The following is a 21,865-nucleotide window of genomic DNA, read 5'->3' as shown; positions in this document are numbered from 1 at the left end:
TACATGCTCTTCTGACTGAGCCAGTCAGGCGCCCTGCATAGTTGGATTTTAAATATACTTTTTTGTTCTAGAGGCTCTCAACATTTACAGCCTGAGGACTTCGCATTAAATATATTGAAACATTGTGAGCAAAATTATAAAATGATATCATTCAAAATGTTTTGTATATATTTTTTATATTTCTCTTTAATTGGAATCAGATCCACTATTGCATGAATCACAAGTAATTTATTTCATTTTATCTAAGTTGTGCTGCTCATGTAGAGCAGGAGGAAAGCACCACTGAGTAGAGAAGAGGCTGTAGACACTTCCCTTGCATGCACATATTTGGACAGAGGGCACCGAAGCCACTGTCTTTGTTTTCTCAGAAGTAAAAAATAGTTAAAAAAAAATAATGATACTGGTTCTTGTCATTTTGGGGGCCATAGTCTCTTTTGAGAAAATAATAAAAGCTTTGCAACTTTTCCTCCGGTGGAGGGGTACAGCAAATAAACGTGTAAATCAGTTATAAAGTTTTGGATACTGTAACATTCTTGAAGTTCCAGAGGCTTTAGGTTAGAAGAATTTGGTAAATTGAAATACTCCTAATTGAGCCAGAGAATGTGGACAGCTACCTGTGAAGGGAATAATCATTACCTTCTTAAAATCATAGTTTCAGATCTACCTAAAAGTTCATATGAGAGTGAGGCATATGGCAGGCTTAGTAGAGCATGTGACTCTTGGTCTTTGGGTCATGAGTTTAAGCCCCTCACTGAATTTAGATTTTACTTAAAAATAAAATCTAAGAAAAAAATAAATCATGTGAGAACAAAATTTTATTCTTCATAACAGTCTTTAGATTAGCAAAATGTTGTTGATAGTTAAAGCTGGATGATGGGTATGTGGGAGTTCAATTTACTCTTCTTTTTTGACTTTTGTATATTTAAATGTTTCTGTAATAAGTGGAGATGGGAGCCTTTGGGAAAGACGGCATAGATTATTGTGTTTCTGTTACAATTGTGTGAATTTAAGACTAGAGTTATCGTACATCTGTTTCACTGAAGTTCGTTTCTTAATATACTTGCTTTCATCATGGCTCAGAACCAGAAAGCATAAAGGATGAGGGAACAAATGGCAGAAAGTTTCTCAAAAATTATGCAATAATATAAAGAAGAATGAAACCTTGCCATTTGCAACAATATGGTTAGAGCTCTAGAGAGTATTATGCTAAGCAAAGTAAGTCAGTCAGAGAAAGACAATTAATGTATGATTTTACTCATCTAAGGAATTAAGAAATAAACAAAGGGAAAAAAAGAGAGGCAAACCGCAAAATGACTTAACTACATAGAACAAACTGGTGGTTTCCAGAGGGGAGGTGAGGCAGGGATGGGTTAAATAGGAGATGGGGATTAAGGAGTACACTTGTGATGAACACCAAGTGATGTTTGGAATTGTTGAATCACTATACTGTACACCTGAAACTAATACTACACTGTATGTTGACTAACTGGAATTTAAATAAAAAATGAGATTTTTGTACTGCAACTTATTTAGTAGCTTCTTTGTCAGAGTGGTTTTTTTGTTGAGCAGTAAGCAAGCTCAGGATCATGCTGGTTTTTTTTGTTTTTTTTTTTGTTTTGTTTTGTTTTTTGTTAGGGTGTTTTTCCCCAGTGGGAGAACAGTCTTAGAAGTCTCAGAAAGTATTTAAAAAAATACATGACCAGTATGTTTATTCAGCTTTAAACCACATGTAACACATTAATATTACAATGAGAACTAAACTTATTTTTAGATTAGCAGGAAAAAACCCACAAAACTTAAAAAGAATTTTAATTAATGTTTATTTTTGAGAGAGAGTGAGCACGCATGTGCATGCATGTGAACAGGGGAGGGGCTGGGGCATGGTATGACAGAGAATCTGAAATGGTCTCTGTGCTGACAGAACCATGAGACTCATGAACTGTGAGATCATGAACTGAGCCAAAGTCGGATGCTTAACTGACTGAGCCACCCATGCACCCCAAATCACAAAACTTTTTTTTTTTTTTTTTTTTTGAGAGAAAGAGTGCAGGCACAAGTAGGGGAGGGGCAGAGAGAGAGGGAGACACAGAATCTGAAGCAGGCTTCAGGCTCTGAGTTGTCAGCACAGAGCCTGATGCAGGGGCTCAAACTCACCAGCCATGAGATCGTGACCTGAGCTGAAGTTGGACACTTAATCAACTGAGCCACCCAGGCACCCCAAATGACAAAACTGTTAAAGCAAGTTCTTATAGACATGTATAAGTCCTCATTAGATTTGTTTTCTTAAGAGGGCCAAAAGTCTTCCTTAGAAGAAAAGATTTTCTATTCTGAAGTCCATCCCTTTCTATCCCTAAGTTTTAGTTTTTTACTTAGTAGAGGTTCATATGTGTGCCAGTCATCTCCGATTTTAGTCCTTCTTTTGAAAGAATACCTTTAAAAACCACATTCTACTTTAAGAGCCCTTTTTTAAATTTAAATTTTTATCAAAGTAACACATCTACAGTTAAATGAGAACTGTTTGCTTCAATATTTCTTAATAGCATGTCTATAGTACCATACTGTACTGCATCTACTGGTTTCTTTCTATGGAATATGAGTTTCTGAAACTAATGTCTATATGTGGGAAAGCCACCTCTCCTAGTCTATTTACTGTGGTTCAGTTTTACTGTTCTAAGACTCCTTTCCATGCCCAGCGATTATTTTTGCTTTTCATTAATATGATAACAGTTCTTATCCATCCATATGATTTAAACAAACTTAAGCTATTCCTTTGCTCCTTTGACCTTTTGTCTAAGTATACTTTTTCTAAAATTGGAAAACTGACACCATTAGAAGCAGGTTAATGGGACCCAAAGAATAGTTGAAATTGTAATTCCTAGAAGAGATGTTGGTGTCACAGACCTTTTTTGCTTTATGAGAACTATAGTTAATTAAGGTACAGAGTAATTGTGACTGTTCTGTCACCTTTTGAAATTGAAGTCTGGTACCCATAAAATGCCACATGAAAATATTGAAGCAAAATGATTTGGTTATTTAGAAGTAAAAGTGTGTGTATATGCATATTTATACATGGATGTGTATATATATATATATATATATATATATATATATATATATATATATATATAATGTTTGTGTACATTATCATATATGTGTGTACTTTCGTTCCCTCTCAGACTTAACAGCAATAAGATAATTGACTTGTTATAAATATGTATTGGAAGCATTAAAAAACCTGTAAGGAGGATTGAACTTTAACAGCCTAAAAATATGCAATAGAAAAGCCCACCGTATAACTTTAAATTAGCTTAACCTTTTTGCTTTTCTGATTCTGTTGTGAAAATAAGTTCTTCAACAGTGGTCTGTTTATGAAATGTGCAGCTGTAGGGGCTTTTAAGATAAACCCCTAATGGCAAAATTAAATATTGAAATGGCAAACAATGATGCCACCATCATTGAAAATTCAAAAAGCAACAATATCCAGCTATGTACCCTATCAGCATGTCTCCTCTCCCCACAATCAGACATAGTTCTTAGGCTGTAACTGTTAGCACCTTGAAATTTAATTCAAATTGTTTGCTATATTTCTGTCTAGAAGTCACGTAAAATGAAAAATTTAAGATCTAGGTATTCTGTCTGGAAAGTTGGCTAATTAAGTGCCAATTTGCTTAACTATATTTCTGTAAATACACTGAATGAACAGAAAGAATCCTAGAGAGAAAAGAGGATTTAAAAATTTCTGCTGAGAAACCTCTCCAGTTGCCCTTCTAACAATCTTAATCTGGAGAAATCTAGGCCATGTGAGAGAGAAGGTGGGGATACTCTTAATTGTGCTCTTCCTGACTGAGGAGGGCCTGCACCAGAGGAAAAACCACACGGCTATTCTTATTTTTATTTTCACTTCCATTCTTATTTTCATCACATGAATGGTTTTCTCAAAAGGGTGGGTGGCAGGAGTTGCAGGAAAAGAGGGAAGCAATGTCCTAGGATAAGCTTTGCAGCTGTTTGGTAAAGTCATTGAAGCAGACAGAAATACGTGTTAACTGATTAAACAAGATACCTGAGCTGCAGTACTTCACCCTGAATCAGTCATTCTCTTTTCATTTTGGCCTGTTTTACATGAGGGAAGATGTATGTAAAAGCTGGCATACTAGCAATAGTGACCAGGTAAATGGGAGTTAAGAATCCACCCATATTCTTGAGCACGTAGTCCTTAATAAAACAATAAAACAATCAAAATTAGAAAGAAGAAGCAGGATGCCTCGGTGGCTCAGTCGGTTAAATGTGTGACTTCGGCTCAGGTCATGATCTCACGGTTCGTGAGTTCAAGCCCCACATCAGGTGTCCATACTGACAGCCCAGAGCCTGCAGCCTGCTTCAGATTCTGTGTCTCCCTCTCTCTCTCTGCCCCTCCCCCACTTGCGCTCTATCTCTCCCTCTCAAAAATAAATAAACATTAAAAAAAATTTAAGGGGTGCCTGGGTGGCTCAGTTGGTTGAGCGTCTGACTTTGGCTCAGATCATGAACTTACTGTTGGTGAGTTCAGGCCCCACACTGGGATCTGTGCTGATAGCTCAGAGCCTGGAGGTTGATTCACATTCTGTGTTTCCCTCTCTCTCTCTCTGCCCTTCCCCCATTCATGATCTGTCTCTCTGTGTTAAAAATAAATAAAGATTTAAAAAAAAAATTTTTAATTTAAAAAAAAAGAAGCTTCTCTGTTCTCTTAAGGAAATTAAAATACACATAGACTCTGTGAGATGAAGGATCAAAGATGAATTGATAAAACAACAGAACAAGATAAAAAGGAAGCTGAGGAAAGTAAGAAAAAAAGGACACGTAATAATCCCGCAGAACTTGAAATCACATTGGGAACAGCAAGAAACAGAGCAGACACTATGGCAAATAGAGCTACATACGACAGGAAAAGGACAAAGAAGGAATTAGCAGATGGTAGACAGGAGGACAGATTAACAAAGACTGGGTACAAATCCACCAGGACATAGTCTTAATAACTAAAAAGAATCTTGAAGTAATTGAGGCCTAAATGGCATTTCAAAAAAAAAAAAAACAAAAAACCTGAAAGCTAAGATAAAGCCCATAGAACGAATAGATTTCAAGAAAGAAGAAAGAAAACAAAATTACATATATGCTAGGTGAAAAGGGATTTGAGTTATAAAATGAGAAAAATTATTTTGACCACAGACTTTGATAACAGCAGGTATCAGAGGGAAATGGATATTGTCAATATAAAGAATATTGGGAGATGGGGGGCAGATTTTGGCCAAAGTAAGCATTTGAGTTATGTGTAAGTAATTAGGTAATCAGGTTAACAATCAGGTTAAGGAACAAAAAACAGTTTTTATTATCTTGAAAGAAAAGTTGTATAATATAAAAATAATGTAATTAGTGAAACAATTACATAAAATGATAATCAACTAGGAAAAGCTCCAGGAATTTCCAAACAAAACCAGAGGGTTACGTGTCAGGTCATATAACATAACGACACTCAATATATTTAAAGCTGACAACTGAAGAAATAGGCTTGGTGTGCCCCTAGATGGTTCAGTCGATTGAGCATCCCGACTCTTGATTTTGGGTTAGGTCATAATCCCAGGTTTGTGGGATTGGGCTCTGCGTTGGGTTCCGTGCTGGCAGTGTGCAGCCCACTTGGGAATTTCTCCCTCTCCCTCTGCACCTCCCCTGCTTGCACGCACACACACCTCGCTCTCTTAAAAAGAAAAAAGAAAGAAATTTTTAAAAAATAGGCCTAAGTACAGATTTTAAGTTACATTTAGTGAAAATAAATTAGATTTCAGTATTTTCCAGATAACCATTACAGAGTCGTTGTAGACCATGTAATCAGTAAAAATAGAAACAAAAAGAAGCCAATTTTTAAAATGTTACATTTCGTATAAAATGGAACTTAAATAAAAGAAAAAGATTTCTAGGACCACTATGTCCAACAGTATGAATGGATTCTTCACCTTTCCATTCTGCTTACCTGGGCAGTATTTGAAAATTCTCTGAAGGCTCCTACAATGTATCAAAAAGCTTATAGTCGGGGCACCTGGGTGGCTCAGTCGGTTAGGCGGCTGACTTCGGCTCAGGTCATGACCTCACAGTTTGTGAGTTCGAGCCCCGCATCGGGCTCTGTGCTGACAGCTCAGGGCCTGGAGCCTGCTTCGAATTCTATGTCTCCCTCTCTCTCTATCCCTCCCCGCTCACACTATGTTTCTCTCTCTCTCAAAAATAAACATTAAAAAAACAAAAACCAAAAAACAAAACAAAACAAAAAGCTTATAGTCTTTCTTTAAGAAATACATTTAAAGCAGGGGCACCTGGGTGGCTTAGTTGGTTAAGCATCCGACTCTTGGTTTTGGCTCAGGTCATGATCTTAGAGTTCGTAAGTTCAAGCCCCACCTTGGGCTCTGTGCTGCAGCTTGGAGCCTGCTGGATTCTCTCTCTCCCTCTGTCTATGCCCCTTCCCCCGCTTGCTCACTCTCTCAAAATAAATAAACTTAAATTAAAAAAAAAAAAATGCCTGAAGCAAAGAAATTCAAATTTGTTATATGGATTATCTTTAAGAAGTTACTCTAAGTCAGTTACTCTTTAAAAAGCAATTGAGTGATTATAATATTCTTCTAGACACAGGTGCTACGGTAGTAATAAAATAGTACTGATGGGATTTACATCTTGGCAGAGAAAGCATAAATGATTATGGAGTTGGTCATGTGATAAGTGTTGTGCAGGAGTACAGAGTTCCGTGAGGATGTTATACAGGGAACCTTACCTAATTTGGGGGTTTGCAGTGGGGAGGAACTGAGGGTTAAGTTGAGACCTACAGGTAGGAGGAAGTGTTTAGGGTAATTGAAACACCCTTCAGTAAATAGCCATTTTAATTTAAATGAAATGGAATCCCTGCTTGATTCCTTACTACAAAAAATTTCCTTGCGAATCAACAGTTTTAATGGAAACAGTTTAAGCCTAAATAAGTCATGGATGAATTTTTATAATCTTTAGGTTTAGGGATCTTGCAAAGCTTGATATGAAATCCAGAACTCACAACAAGATTGTATGGTCAGTATGCCTACATAAAAATTAAAAGTGGCAATTAAACACCATTAAACAAGTTGAGGGCAAGTTAGAAACTGGAGGAACAAAGCAATGCATGAGACAAAGGGTTGTTCTTCCTGTTGATACACTGAACTCATAAATTAATGGTAAGATCTTCATAGAAAAATAAAATATGTTCAGCCTCACTGATAAAGAAATGTAAGTTAAGTCTAGATATTTCTGTCCCTATCAGATGGGCCAAGGTTTTAAAGTAGAATTACTTATGTGGAACATCTAACTGTCCCCTAGTATAAGGCTGGTTAGGTAAATTATAGCTACAGTGGAATATTATGCAACAATGAAAAACAATGTTCATTGACAAAGATGTCTTAACATATTGTTTACTGAAGGTTATAAATCTGGAGTAGATTTTATTTATATGAAATTACAGACACGTCTGTGTATGCAGAGATTGCTGTTCAGAATGATCACCAAAGTGTTAGGAGTTAGTCGTTTCATGTAGTCAAGTTTGGATGGCAGAAGTTTGTCTCTTAATGTGAGCATGAATATTTTTTCTGACAATGTGTTTATTAATTGGTTTACCTGTTCATATTTAGTGTTAGCTTCATATGCTTTCTGCTTTTGAGATAAAACTTGATATCTTAGGTTTTCTCAGAAATAATTAGTAGGAAAGCATTTTATTTTCTGCTCTATATATTTTGATTAGCTAAATCATCATTAACAACTTTAACTTTATATGAGTTCCCCTTTTATAAGTATGGACATTTTGATTAATAATTTGATCATTTTATTGAAACATACTGTAGTCAAAGTATTTATAAAAAGATATTTATTAGTCTAAGGAGAGTGATTTGTTCTCATTTGAGTGATTTCCTGGATTTACTTTCCATAGCAAGTGCTTTGACACAAGCTTGAACAAGACCTGCATTTAAAAAAATGGAAATCCCTTTTGAGTATCACTTATTTTTTAACTTGAGAGACTCCTGTTTGTATGTAAAGAACACTGTAGTTATTGACACCTAGGCTTTATAAGCTAAAAAGTAATTGACCAGATTTTTCAATAGTTATATTGATTTACAGATTGCAGTTTTTTTGTATCTATTGCTTGTCCCTTTAGAATATTAAGATATTTTGGGAGGGGGTGCCTGGGTGGCTCAGTCGGTTAAGCGTCCGACTTCAGCTCAGGTCACGATCTCACAGTCCGTGAGTTCGAGCCCCGCGTCGGGCTCTGGGCCGATGGCTCAGAGCCTGGAGCCTGCTTCCGATTCTGTGTCTCCCTCTCTCTCTGCCCCTCACCCGTTCATGTTCTGTCTCTCTCTGTCTCAAAAATAAATAAACGTTAAAAAAAAAAATTTATATAAAAAAAAAAAAGATATTTTGGGAGGCCAGCAACCATGTCTCATCTGGATTAATGGGAAATACTGTGCTAAGTATTTGCCACTGTCTTCTGTTAAGAAATCCGCAGTTCACTTGAAGCTCTATAAATCATACTTGGCATTCTGTGCTCTTGATATTAGATGGTGAGCTACTTAGGTATATTTAGAAACCTGTTGAAACCTGTATGAAAGGCTATTATATAGATTATTTGATATAAAAACATTTTAAGGTATAGTTTTTTGTTTCTTCCTTCCACCCCTTTGCTAGTTAGTTAAAAATTACTTTAAGAGAAAATTAGAAAGCAAATATATTTTGTAGAATGAGACACATGTAAATGATCTGTGGGGTAAGATATGCTTTGCAGATAGTTTACTTGCTAATATATTTAAGTTGGTGTAACTAAAATTATTAATAAAATTACTTGTATAAAATACAACCTAGCCTTTTAAAAATACCACTACTCTTTATAAGGTACCGTCAGAGATAGTAACAACTTTCATTCTTAAGTTTTACTTGTAGTACTATTAAAATAGTAATAGCCTAACCTTCCAGGATAATAACAAAGACCAAAACAGCAACAAAAGCTCAAACTGCTTTCATATATATATATATATATGTATATATATATATATATATATATGTATACATATATATATATGTATATATATACGTATATATATATGTATATATGTATACGTATATATATGTATATGAATTTTTTTTTTTTTTTGCTACAGTTTGTAGCCATATACCTCATTTCCTCTGAGCAAAAAAAGGTTATGATTTGGGTTTATTTTAATTCAGTTCATTTCTGTTCCCTATAGAAAATCAGGTTTTTGGAGAGCTCTAACAGTGTGCTATTGCTGGGCTCTCATCCTTTCTGTTTAAATAATGCAGGTACTTTGATGGAAACCTGGAGAAGCTCTTTGCTGAGTGTCATGTAATTAATCCAAGTAAAAAGTCTCGAACACGCCAGATGAATACAAGGTCATCAGCACAGGATATGCCTTGTCAGATCTGCTACTTGAACTACCCTAACTCGGTGAGTATCTGGTAGTTTAAGGCCAGCACTGACTCTTAGTTTCAGAGGGTAAATCAACTTTCATTATTTAAACAAAGGGAGATCTGGGAGTTTGGGATTGTATTGTAGTAAAACAGTAACCTATCAGAATATTAAGGATAAAAGAAAGGAAGAGGAAGAATAGAGCTTGTTCTTTCCCCTTCCTCCCCTGTTTGCTTTTTAAGCAGCAACTTGTCCAGGTTGTCATTACATACCTAAATCTATTCCGAGTTCATTTTACTATCATGGGAGAATTGTTCAATAGGTGGGCAGTGAATAGAATAATTTTTCATTGAAAATAAAACAGATTTAAAACTGACATTTAAAAATAAATATCCAAAACACTTATAAAATATCTTTAATAGCATTTTACTATGGAGCTTTCAGGATTTTTCATAACCAAAGATTTTCACTTATGCAGATCCATTCTAATGGAGATTCTTAAATATAGCAAGTGGTAACAGAGTTGGAGCAGACACTAGGACCAATTAATTGATGTTTCTCTTCAGTAAAAGTATCCCTCTTAAAACCTATTGAATTTAGGTGGTTTACTTTGGCATGTCTAGTAAAGAATTTTAGGCTTAAACATAATCTTTGTATGAAGTCCTTACTTTATTAGTAACCATAGAAAAATAATATTTGTGGCATAAATGTAGTTAGTCTCTTGGAATTCACCTCTAAGATGTTTTAAGATATCTAAGAAATAATTTAATTCTATAAAAATAACTACCTTATTCATATTCTTTGCTTTAATAGTTAAGCAACTCTTCCTAATAATTACTATATACAAAGTCCTTGTCAACAGTTTACATATTTTAACATATTGAAGGTTTTTCATTGTTTTTCTCTGAGGTTTCTATGTATCTCTGTAGAGGCCCACTTGAAGGGAACTAATGTGTGCACATGTACAAGTGCTTAGAAAAGAGGTTTTAAAAGAAAGTAATTAAGTACTCTTAGAGAAATAGAACAGAGGATGGAAATAATTTCGTAGGTAAGGTGTTGAGTTGAATTTCCAAGTTCTCAAGTTAGATCATAGCTCTAATGCTAACTATTTGACTTTACATAGTAAATTATTAAATCTCACTGGGTTGGAGTTCTTTTTATCTTTCAAATGAGTTGGATAAGATGTTTTTTCAAGTCTCTACTATTCTCAGGATTGTATAATTTCCTTCTTTAAATCACAATCTTAATTTGAGCATTTAAAAAAACAAACAACATTAATATTAAAAATACATTAAATTCATGTTTTGACCATTTTATTATTGGTCTCTAACAGATTCTCTTTACCAGTTGACATTTGTATGGTTCATAAAAGTTTCTGTGAAATAATACTGAAACCCAAGGAATTTGTCCCAGATCATTCAGGGTTTCCTTATTTCCTGGCATTTCTCTTCCTGCTCTGTTATAACCAGATCTTCTGTAGTTTAAATCTTAAATGTAATTTGAGTACTGAAACTAGCTGCTTACAAATATCCCCTATAACTTTCTCAGTGCCCTTGGTATTGTCTAACTTAACAAATTAGAATAAAAACCATGACTGGAGATCTGCATAGTAAATTTTGCTTGCACTTGTAACTAGAAAGCCTGCTATTTACTTACTCATTTTTTTCAACACACGAGGCACTATTCTAAGTGTTAGAAACACAATGGAGAATCAAGGCATAATGCCTGCCTCATGTAGTTTATAGGTTAGCTAGATAGAAAAGTAAAATGACATATTCAGAAAGAATGGTAAGCACTTTAGTAGGGCATGATACTGTGGGAACATGTTGGAGAGAGACACCTAACCCAGTTTTAGATAAGGGAGAATTGCCCACTGAAATTGACCTCTGAAATAACCTCTGGAAGTGTGATAGTTAGGTGAGCCATCAAAATGTGGCAATACAGAAGCCAAAGGAAGAGAATGTACTTGTAAGAAACATTGCTAAAATCTTCAGAGAAAAGAATTGAAGAGTGACTTTGGAATTAACAACATGAAGTTTACTGATGATACTGGAAAGTTAAATTTAAGTATTGTGGTAAGATGGAAAACCATACTGCATGACCTGAAGAGTCATTGATTTGAAGGTGGGAAAGGAAGTAGAGGCAATAAATGTGAACAAATTGCTCTTTAAAGGAAGTCTGGCTATGGAAGTGATTAGGACAAAAAAGCAAACCGCAACATGGTTTGGAAAGTAAGTTAAAGATTGTTATGGAAACTGTGCCAAGCATTATGAAAAATACAGTGTAATAAAACTAGGACTTTTTTTTCATAATATTTAGACTAATATAGAAAGATAATTTTAACCTTTTCAGTTTTGCAAGTAAATGTCACCTGAGACTCCATTAAAGCTTTAATTGGATGATTTTTTTTTTTTTTTACCTCTGTTGTACAACTCCCATGTTTCAATTTCCACTGCTGTCTTCAAACACTGATACTTGCCTTTTATTTAGTATATTTCTTCAATACCTTTATCCTTCCAGAAAGCAACTTTAGCTTTATAGTGCCATATGCAAACAAATTTTTTAAACAAATGCTTTGGTAGCATAGGTTATAGCACTTGGGAGTAACTATCGTGGGTGATCTCTCCTTTAAAAACGGTTTCCAGAGACTCACAGGCACTTTAAAGTTCATAAATTCCCCCATCCCCCAACCCCTTGTGTTGTGGCCAATGCAGGGGTTTGTTAGCCCTGGCAACATTCACTTTATAATAATGTTGCTTTGAATTAGAGCGTAAGATCTATCTTTATTAACTCTCCCACTCTACTAGGAGGTATACTTTGAGCTATGATATCTCATTTTTATGAAGTAAATAATTTGTATATTCTAAGAATCAGATATGTTTAAGGTAACTTTGAAGATTATAAGGATAGTCCACTCTCTCATCCCTTACCCCCTCACTCTGAATCTTTGTGCTGGGAACACTGAAAACATCTGATCTAAGTCCAACCCTGTATTCCTTTTTAACTGATTCCATTTTATAGATGAGGGAACTGATGCCCTGATTATTCAGTTTTTGTAAACATAATGGCTTTAACTTTAGAGAGTATTTGTCCAACTTCTGATGGAGGAAAGATAATTCTTAATGTACTTACTGCTGTTTGACATTAGTTGCCAAGTATGTAAAATGGCAGGGATAAATGAACCCTTTAAGAGTGTTTAATCTTTCAGTTCTTTTTTAAGGGACCATTTGTTTTACATAATATTTCATGTGTATTTAGTGTATTCTGAGTATATTATTTATGATATACAGAGGGATAAGTTTGATAAGATCCCTTGAGTCAGGGAAAGGTTGAGGGACCCAAGTAGATAATAAGCACGAGATAGTAAAGGAATAGAGATACGTGAAAGTAGGAGGAGGGAAAGGGAAATGCAACAGAATGATGATACTCAGATATATCCATAATGATGACACTGCTCTTGAGCACAATAAATGCGTTTATACCACAGGTTAGTTTTTGTTTTATCTTTAGACGTGTGTGTGATTTATTTTCTAATTTATCTTGTTTAGCATCTAATTAAAATGTTTAGTATCTAATAAAAAAAATATATTGAAAAGAAGCCTTTAAAGAATAAAAAGCTTTCTTTATATCTTATAATGATCCCTGGTCCAGAAGTTTCAAAGGTAGAGATGTTACTTGCAGTGATCACTAAGTAACCATTGTGACCTTTAGTCTCTCATTCTCAAGGATTCTTATTTGAAAAAAGAAAACATATGTGGATGCATATGTGTTTTTAAGTTACGAATATAACATTTTAGAATTGTTGATCTTTTACTCTGCTATATTTGTCCTTTATAGAATGCTCCTTCTCATTGTAGCCTTGAAAATCATATGCTCTCCATTAGTGATCAGGCAACAAATTAGTGCCAGATCTCCTTTAGCAATGGGGAGTAATGAGAATAGATTCTTTTGTTTGTTTCCAGATTTTTTTTTTTTTTAATGTATGAGGATACTGATTTCCAAAATATTTACCTTCACTTCCTCTGTGAATGAGTCAGAATAATTGTCAGTCAGAATAGCACTGTATTTTAAACTGGGTAAATATTTTCTTTTAGGACACTGATAGATTTTTTTTCCCCCATGTCTGCTTCTGGCCATTCTTTATATAGTTGATATGCCGTAGTGTAGAATTTTGCATCCTGACTATTGGTATCTTATGTCATAAGCAACATCAGAAATTTCATGAGCACTTTTCAAATAACAGCTAATTAGAAAATGGAATGGAATTCAAAATATTATGTGAGCCACAAAAAGAATAAAAGAGCTAGAAGTAAACTTGGCAAGAAATGTGAAAGCTCTATTATGAAGAAAACTTGAAATACTAACGGAGATAAAAAGATGACTTGAGTGTTTGGAAAAATAGAATAATAGTAAAATATTGAGGGGAAAAAAAAAACCAACTAGATTGATGGGGACAGGGAGGAACTAGTCCTACCTAAGAATAGTCAGTGCAGTGGAACAAGATAGAGTCAAATATGTGTGAGGAGAATTTGGTGTATTATAAAAGGGGGCATTTCAAATCAGGTGGGTTCAGAAAATGGCATTGGAACAACTTGGTTTGTATCTGGAGTAGAATCTTAAATTTCTTCCTAACTCCTTATATTAAAGTTAATTGATTTAGAAGCCAGAAATTGTAAAAGTAATACACTTTGCTACATATCAATAAGTAGAGAGCTTCTGCATGACAACAAAATGGGAACATTCAGATTCGAAACTGAAAAATATTTGCCACACCTATAAATGGTCAATTTTCTAAGTAGGTGAAAATCCCCACTAAATCATTAAGGGGGGGGGGGGATCCCAATGGAAAAATGGGAAAAATAGGTGGAGAGAGTGCACAGAAAAAGAAATGTAGAGCCTTAAATCTTTTTTCAAATGCTTAAACTTCACTCATAATAAAATAAAATCAAAATTGATGAAGGTAATTCATTTTCACCTGTCAGATTTGCAGAGATCAGGGAATTTGATACTATGTTGACATGGGTATTGTAAAACCAGGTTCTCTTGAACAGTATAAATTGCTACAACCTCTTTGAATGAAGTGTGGTAATAATCTATTAAAGTGTAAATGTGTACCTTTTATAATGTCACTTGTAAAAATTTGTCCCAAGGTGAATTTGCATGATCACAATGATGTGTGTATGTGTGTGTGTGTATGTATGTATGTATATATATATAGCCAATTCAGTAGCATGGCGGCAAAAAAAAAAGAAGGTCTAAATGTCCTTTAATTGTGGACTGTTTAAATAAATTATGGTACCTTCATACAGAATGTAGAAAGAGGTGGACCCACGTGTACTAATGTAGAACCACATAAGAAACCTATTAAATAATAATAAACCAAGATGCAGAAAAGAGTGTGTGCTACTCTTTGTGTGTGTGTGTATACCTGTGTACATTAGAACATCTCTGAAAGAATATGTAAAATAATGGTAATAGTCATTACTTTTAGGTAGAGAAGTAGAGGAAAAGTATAAGAATAAAGGAGACTTATTTTCAACATAAATTCATACTGTTAAATAATTGTTTTTGACCATGAGCCTATATTACCTATTCACTTAAAAATAATTTCAAGTAGGGGCGCCTGGGTGGCGCAGTCGGTTAAGCGTCCGACTTCAGCCAGGTCACGATCTCACGGTCCATGAGTTCGAGCCCCGCGTCAGGCTCTGGGCTGATGGCTCAGAGCCTGGAGCCTGTTTCTGATTCTGTGTCTCCCTCTCTCTCTGCCCCTCCCCCGTTCATGCTATGTCTCTCTCTGTCCCAAAAATAAATAAAAAACGTTGAAAAAAAAATTTAAAAAAAAAAAAAAAATAAATAATTTCAAGTAAATATTATAACATTCTTAGTTGAAACTTAACATAAACTTAGTTGAAACTTAGTAAATATTATAACATATTCTTAGTGACCATTTGTCTTTTTACAATACTGTCCTCAAGACACTTACTAAAGTACTTGCTTAATATTCCATTATAGAAAATAATATACTTCTTATAACCATCCCTCAAATTAATAGTATTTCAACTCATGTAAGTAATACAAGATTAGACCAAAATGTTACTATTATTCTTAGCTATCTGAATAATCTTTCTGGTTTCCATAAGATTTTGATTATCTTGGTAAGCAACATTCCATGCAACTCTATGAAGTCCTATATTTGTGTGAAATTTTTGGTAACAGTTTTGAGATAATAACTCACATACGATACAGTTCACTTACTTAAAGTGATTTTTAGGGGTGCCTGGGTGGCTCAGGTCATGATTTTGCAGTAGACGACTTCAAGCCCCGCGTCGGGCTGTGTGCTGACAGCCCAGAGCCTGGAGCCTGCTTTGGATTCTGTGTCTCCCTCTCTCTCTGTCCCTCCCCACTCATGCTCTGTCTCTCTCTGTCTCAAAAATAAACAGTAAAGAAAAAAAATTTTTAAGTGCTTTTTAGTATAGTTGCAGAGTTGTTGCAGTCACTATCACAGTAAACTTTAGAATATTTTCGTCGCCCTGAAAAGAAATCTCATATGCTTTTAACAGTCACTTCCCTCCCTGCCGCCTGCCACCCAACCCTTGGCAACCACTAATCTACTCTGTCTGTGAATTTGCCTATTCTGGACCTTTTGTATACATGCGAATCAAACAGTATGTGGTCTTTTGTGGTCTTTTTATTTAGCATAATGTTTTCAGTCTCATGTGCATTATACCATATATCAGTACTTCAGTCCTTTTTATGCTTGGATAATATTCTTTCAAATGGATATTCCACATTTTGTTTATCCATTCGGCAATTGATGGACATTAGAGTTGTGTCCACTTGGGGGTACTGTGGAAAATCCTGCTCTGAATATTTGTATACAAGTTTTTGTGTGGAGCTATGTTTTCAGTTCTTCTGGCTATATACCTAGGGGTGGAATTGCTGGGCCATGAGTAACTCTGTGTTTAATTATTTGAGAAACTGCCACAATGTTTTCCAAAGTTCCTGCACCATTTTACATTCTCACCAGCAGTGTATGGAGATTCTGATTTCTCCACATCCTTGCCAATACTTGTTATTATCTGTCTTCTTGAATACAGCTGTTTTAGTGGGTGTTAAGTAGTGTCTCATTGTGGTTTTGATTTACAGTTATGGCTGTGGATTTTGAGCATGTCTTCATATGCTTATTGGTACATGATATATTCTTATATTTAGTACAATCTTGTCTGCCTTTCCTAAAAATTACAATTATCGACTATAGATGCATTTCTCATTAATTATTTTGTGTTAAATGTATTTGCATGTCTAGATTTTACCACCAAGTTTATTTTAGGAGTCCATCTAGTCTTGTCAAATGGAACATTTTAGCCAGTATGAGAAATGTGACCTAATAGAGCCTTATTGAGTCACTATGTATAGTGATTTTTCTGGCAATATCTTTTAAAAGTGCATGTATTATTTTTGTTGCAGTATTTCACTGGCCTTGAATGTGGACATAAGTTTTGTATGCAGTGCTGGAGCGAATATTTAACTACCAAAATAATGGAGGAAGGCATGGGACAGGTAAAGATGTCAATTTGATTTTCATTTTTTGTTGAATTTTCTACAGTGTTTAGACTCTTGCACAAACATGAACAGGTGAAGCATTCTGGATTATGAATTGCATGAGGAACTACTTTCTATATTGAGATAAAAGATAATTGAGGCTTTTTTTTTTCCTACTTATAATGTGGCAATCCATTTAAAGGTACAGTCCAGGTATGTTTTCTCCGCGGCATTAATATGTGTATATGTCAGGCTGAACTTGTTGAGCAATTTTGTCAGGTCTCTTGCTTGTGCCTTTCAATTTATGTTGAAAAACCAATTATTCAGGTCAGCAGTTCTAGTTACATTATGGTGATAAATACACACATACATTTCCTTTAATGGAAAGGGAACAATTAAGATCCTATAAATGTTAAGGTATTCTCAACCTAGTGCCTGGCGATGGTAAGCATTCAGTAAATATTTGTTGAATGAAGACATAGTTTAAATTTCAATCTTTTTCAGACTATTTCGTGCCCTGCTCATGGTTGTGATATCTTAGTGGATGACAACACAGTTATGTAAGTATTTCTGATAGATATTGCATGTTGAATATTGGTTAGTTGGTTAAACCAAATTATTTTTTTGCTCAAACCTCAAAGGAGGTGAAATTTTTAGTCTGAAGAGACTGTCTAATCCACATTCCTTCGTAGTAGAAAAGCTCATTTCTAACTTGGGTAAATGCCCAGACACTATTCTTGTAAATATATGGCAAAATACTGGGCAATATGTGGTAGCTGCATTTCAGTAAACCTTGGAGTTGGAAAATAGGATATGTCCGTTGAGGTCCTCTGCCAAGATGGAGGTAACAGGGAAGGGGATTTGTTGTGATATAGTATTTGTGCAGGTTAAAGAGGAACAGGAGTGGACACACTTTAATGTTGGTATGACACTTATTAAAAGAGAAAAAGAAGGAAGAAGGATTTGGTAGGAAGAGACTCAGACTGTGGGGCAGGTGTGAGAGTCTGTAGCAGCCCTGTGGGGAATTCTACCACATAGATTGCCCATACATGAACACTTCAGGAAGCAGAAATGGCTGAGCCCCGGTCCCCTTCCAGGCTCTGTCATTCACTGGGAGCTACCCAGGGAGAATGTGGCCTCATTTGGAACACTGCTCCCAAAGGCGTTGCATTTGGAGGTTGTTGGCTAACTCTTCTTGTGAAAGGTTCTCTTTTTGAAGGGAGAAATAAACTTAAAGAAACAAGTATAGTTTTTAGTCCTGAACCTGGGGTAGAATCCTGAGTCTGTATTATTACATAGCCTGAGGCTACTTAATTGACTTCACTTTAGGAAGATAAACAGATTGAGGGCCTGAACTGTCTGCAAAAAATTGTGTAGTTAGTAGTGGATAATTGCCTATATAGAAATGTAGGTTTGTGTTTAAACTTTGGGATTTGAAGATAATAAAAGTAAAAGCAGCCATGGACTTTAATGAGCAAATTTCTTAACCTGTCTAATAAAGCCTTAAATTGACTTAGCCAGCAGTTTATAAAGCTCACTGGTTCTACTTTATTAACCTCAACCTACTTTGGTTTACTAAAACATATGTGCTGTTGCTTGTTGTCAGCTCTGTGTTAATACTGCCTCTATCTTGAATTTTTACCTTACTGTTTTAAGCTAGCAAAAATCAGTTATATATCATCTTGAGGTATCACCATCCTTCCAGTTGTCTTTATCTTGTCCCCTGATACTTTCTGATTTGTAATTTTTCATCAATACATCAGCTTCAGCAATACATTTCATCAGTATAGGTCACTGTATCTCTTATCTCTTCCACAAACATTTACGGGGAGCATTAAGATACATTTCCTTCCCGGATCACCTGGGTGGCTTAGTTGGTTAAGCGTCCATCTGACTCTTGGTTTTTGGCTCAGATCATGATCTCATGGTTGTGAGATCGAGCCCCACATCAGGCCCCTGTGCATGGAGCCTGCTTGGGATTGTCTCTCTCTCTCTGCCTCTCCCCTGCTCGCTTGCTCCCTGTCTCAAATAAATAACTTAAAACTTTTTTTTAAGGTGCATTTCCTTTGCCCAGTAGGATCATAGTGATAAAATGCAGAGTTTAAGTTTTCTATATAAAGGCATGTATAAAGTACAGTTAGAAGCAAATTATTCCACCTGAAGAGATTAGGAAGACTTAAGAAGTAATATAAATGGGGTAAAAATGTGGATTGAGGGAGTGGAGGGTAATGGGGGTTAAAGAAAAAATACCAATATTTTAAAAAATAGTTCATGAACTTCTCTATTAAGTATTCTGTGGTGGCTAGAGAGTAGAGATTGTTAGAGATGAGGATAAAAGACCTTGACAGTTGATGAGTTTTGTCATAGAAGGTTGTTAAGACTCTGATAACAAGATTTACATTTTTAGAAATGTATTGAGGAAGCACCTGGCTGGCTCAGTTGGAATGGGGGGTGAGTTCAAGGCCCAGGTTGGGTATAGAGGTTACTAAAAATAAATAAACTTAGGGGAAAAAAAAGAAATACAATTTTAGTATAGTGAAGGATGGTTTAGAGTGGGGAGGCATTTGGGCAGGGAGATGTGACCATGAATTTATGAAATTTTGTGACATTTGTTTTTAGAGGGGAATGGAATAAATATTTTCAACACATAAAACAATGTGGCTAATATCACAAGGGCTCTTATAAATCAAGATGATAATCCTATGGAAAACAGTTCACAATGAAAGAAATTTTAATGCTAATTAATAATAGCTATCATCATGCCTAGTTACATAAATGTAAATCAAAATTTGATGCCCTAGTTTTAAAAAGTTGTGGGTTTTGTTTTTACATTTCGGATTGGTAAGGATTAAAGAATTTGGTAATACATAATGTGAGTGAGAGTATACTACAGTAGAGAATGTAAACTGTTGCAACCTTTTTGTAATGCAATTTGGCAATTTCTACAAATGTATATACTCTTTGCCCTTTCATGCAATAGTATCATTTTGAATATGTCATTCTACTGCCTTCTTGCCTCCATTGTTTCTAATAAGTCAGCTGTTAATCATATTGTTCCCTATTTGCTACTTTTTAAGATTTGCTGTGTCTTTAGTTTAAGGGAATTCAGCAATGAATTCCTGCGTCGGGCTCCTGATAACATAAAGCCTGTTTGGGATTCTCTCCCTATCGCTTTGTCCTTCCCCTGTGTGAGTGCGTTCTCTGTTTCTTTCTCTCTCAAAATAAACTATAAAAAAAGGACAGCTTGGAGAATACTTACAAGAGCATGTTAATAGTGATATCAGCTAGGGGCTTGGGGATTAGGAAGAGGGATTGTTATTGTTCACCTTATACAGTTGTATACTGTTGGTATATAATTCCATTTTCTTTCTTAGAAATAAATATTGTAGAATTTAAGATTATTTTAATTAAATGAGAGAACGTGTTTAAGTGGTTAATCTTAAATAATAACTGAAATATGCTTAATAATTTTTCTCTTAGTATGAAAGAAATAGAATCCTTCACAGTCATGGTATTATCATTTTTAAATTTCCAATTTGATAGGTTAAAAAAATAGTTTAATCTGAATTCATCTCATTTGGAACTTGAATTGAACCTGAAACTGGATTCTTTCTTGAAGACACATTCTCATATAAACTTCTCAAGTTGAAGCTAGCGTTCCCCCCCCCCCCCCCCCATGTATGCCTCATGGTCAGGAAGTGAAGTTATTGTCCCCCTTAGCTTCAAATGTTATATTCAGATTGGTCTCTACTTCAGTTTAAAATCCATATAGACCTTGAGTCTTGTGTTACTCGCTATGTTGTAGTCCTTTCTGCGTTTATTTGCTTGACTTCTTGGTCGCACCCACTTAATTATTCATAGTATTCACAAGTTACTCACTGTCTTTCTCCCAAAGTTTGCTGTCACCAGTGTGATTTCAGTGTCTCTATGTATAGTCTGTTATTCTATACCCTGACCCTGTGGTTCTCATAGTGTAATCCCCCCAACCAGCAGCATCAGCATCACCTAGGAACTTGTTAAAAATGCACATTCTCAGGCCCAGATCCAGACTTACCTCTGGGGATCAGAACCTCTGGGGATGGGGCCCCCGCAATCTGAACAAGCTCTCCTAGTGTAGTTTGAGAATTTAAGCATACATCAGCATACTGCCATAGCCTCTCATTTTCCTGTTGTACTCATTTCCAGTAAAATTCCCTTTACTCCAGCACCAACTCCTAAGGCCACCAACCTAGGCCTACTCCACATCTACTCTAATTGACTTGGCAAAATCATCTTTTTCTGCCTCTTCTAAAATATTGCTCTTTGGGTTTCTGGGTTTCTTCATACTTTATACACTCTCCTTGGTCATACATTGGAAATTCCCAGATTTATATGTCCAGGTCAGCTCTATCTTTTGAGGACGCACATATTCCACTACCTATCAGGCATGTTCATATGTATATTCCTCAGGCTTTACTTTCTCCAACTCCCCTACCACCACCACCACCGCCACCGCCACCAAACTCATTCTTCTGGCTGCTTAGTATCAAAGAATGGTACCACTAGGTGTAAAAGACTTGCCTAAATTAGAATCCTGATCATATCCCTGATTCATTTTTCTTCCACATTTCCTAGAGTGTTCCTTACACCAAATTCATTCCTACATCACAGTTAGTCTTAAATCCATCCATTTCCCTCAGTTCCTACTGACATTGACCTGATACAGGCTATCATCTTCTCTTAGCTGGGAATCTGTGACTGGTTCCTCAGTGATTCTCTTATACTGTATCATCACTTTTCAATTCTTTATTTCCATTCTGTATTGCTTACCTGTGCAGCTTCATCTTTGCTTTTTGCCTTTTCTCACATTCTCTTTTCTAGTGGTGTGGA

At 35.5% G+C, this 21,865-nt stretch overlaps 1 protein-coding gene across 2 annotated transcripts in view; it reads left to right on the top strand.

Annotated features, from left to right (window-relative positions):
* Positions 1-21,865, top strand: part of ARIH1 (ariadne RBR E3 ubiquitin protein ligase 1) — a 118,540-nt gene that overhangs the window by 64,915 nt on the left and 31,760 nt on the right. For both annotated transcript variants that reach the window (XM_060618124.3, XM_081795847.1), the window contains exons 3-5: positions 9,349-9,493; positions 16,922-17,014; positions 17,501-17,556. In XM_060618124.3, the coding sequence (XP_060474107.1) occupies positions 9,349-9,493; positions 16,922-17,014; positions 17,501-17,556 (294 nt within the window). The remainder of the gene's footprint in view (positions 1-9,348; positions 9,494-16,921; positions 17,015-17,500; positions 17,557-21,865) is intronic.

The sequence above is a fragment of the Panthera onca genome, chromosome B3 (assembly GCF_046562875.1).
Source record: "Panthera onca isolate mPanOnc1 chromosome B3, mPanOnc1 haplotype 2, whole genome shotgun sequence".
In the NCBI taxonomy this organism is placed as follows: Eukaryota; Metazoa; Chordata; class Mammalia; order Carnivora; family Felidae; genus Panthera; species Panthera onca.
Note: the sequence above shows the minus strand (reverse complement) of the source record. Positions and strands in the feature narration are given on the sequence as shown.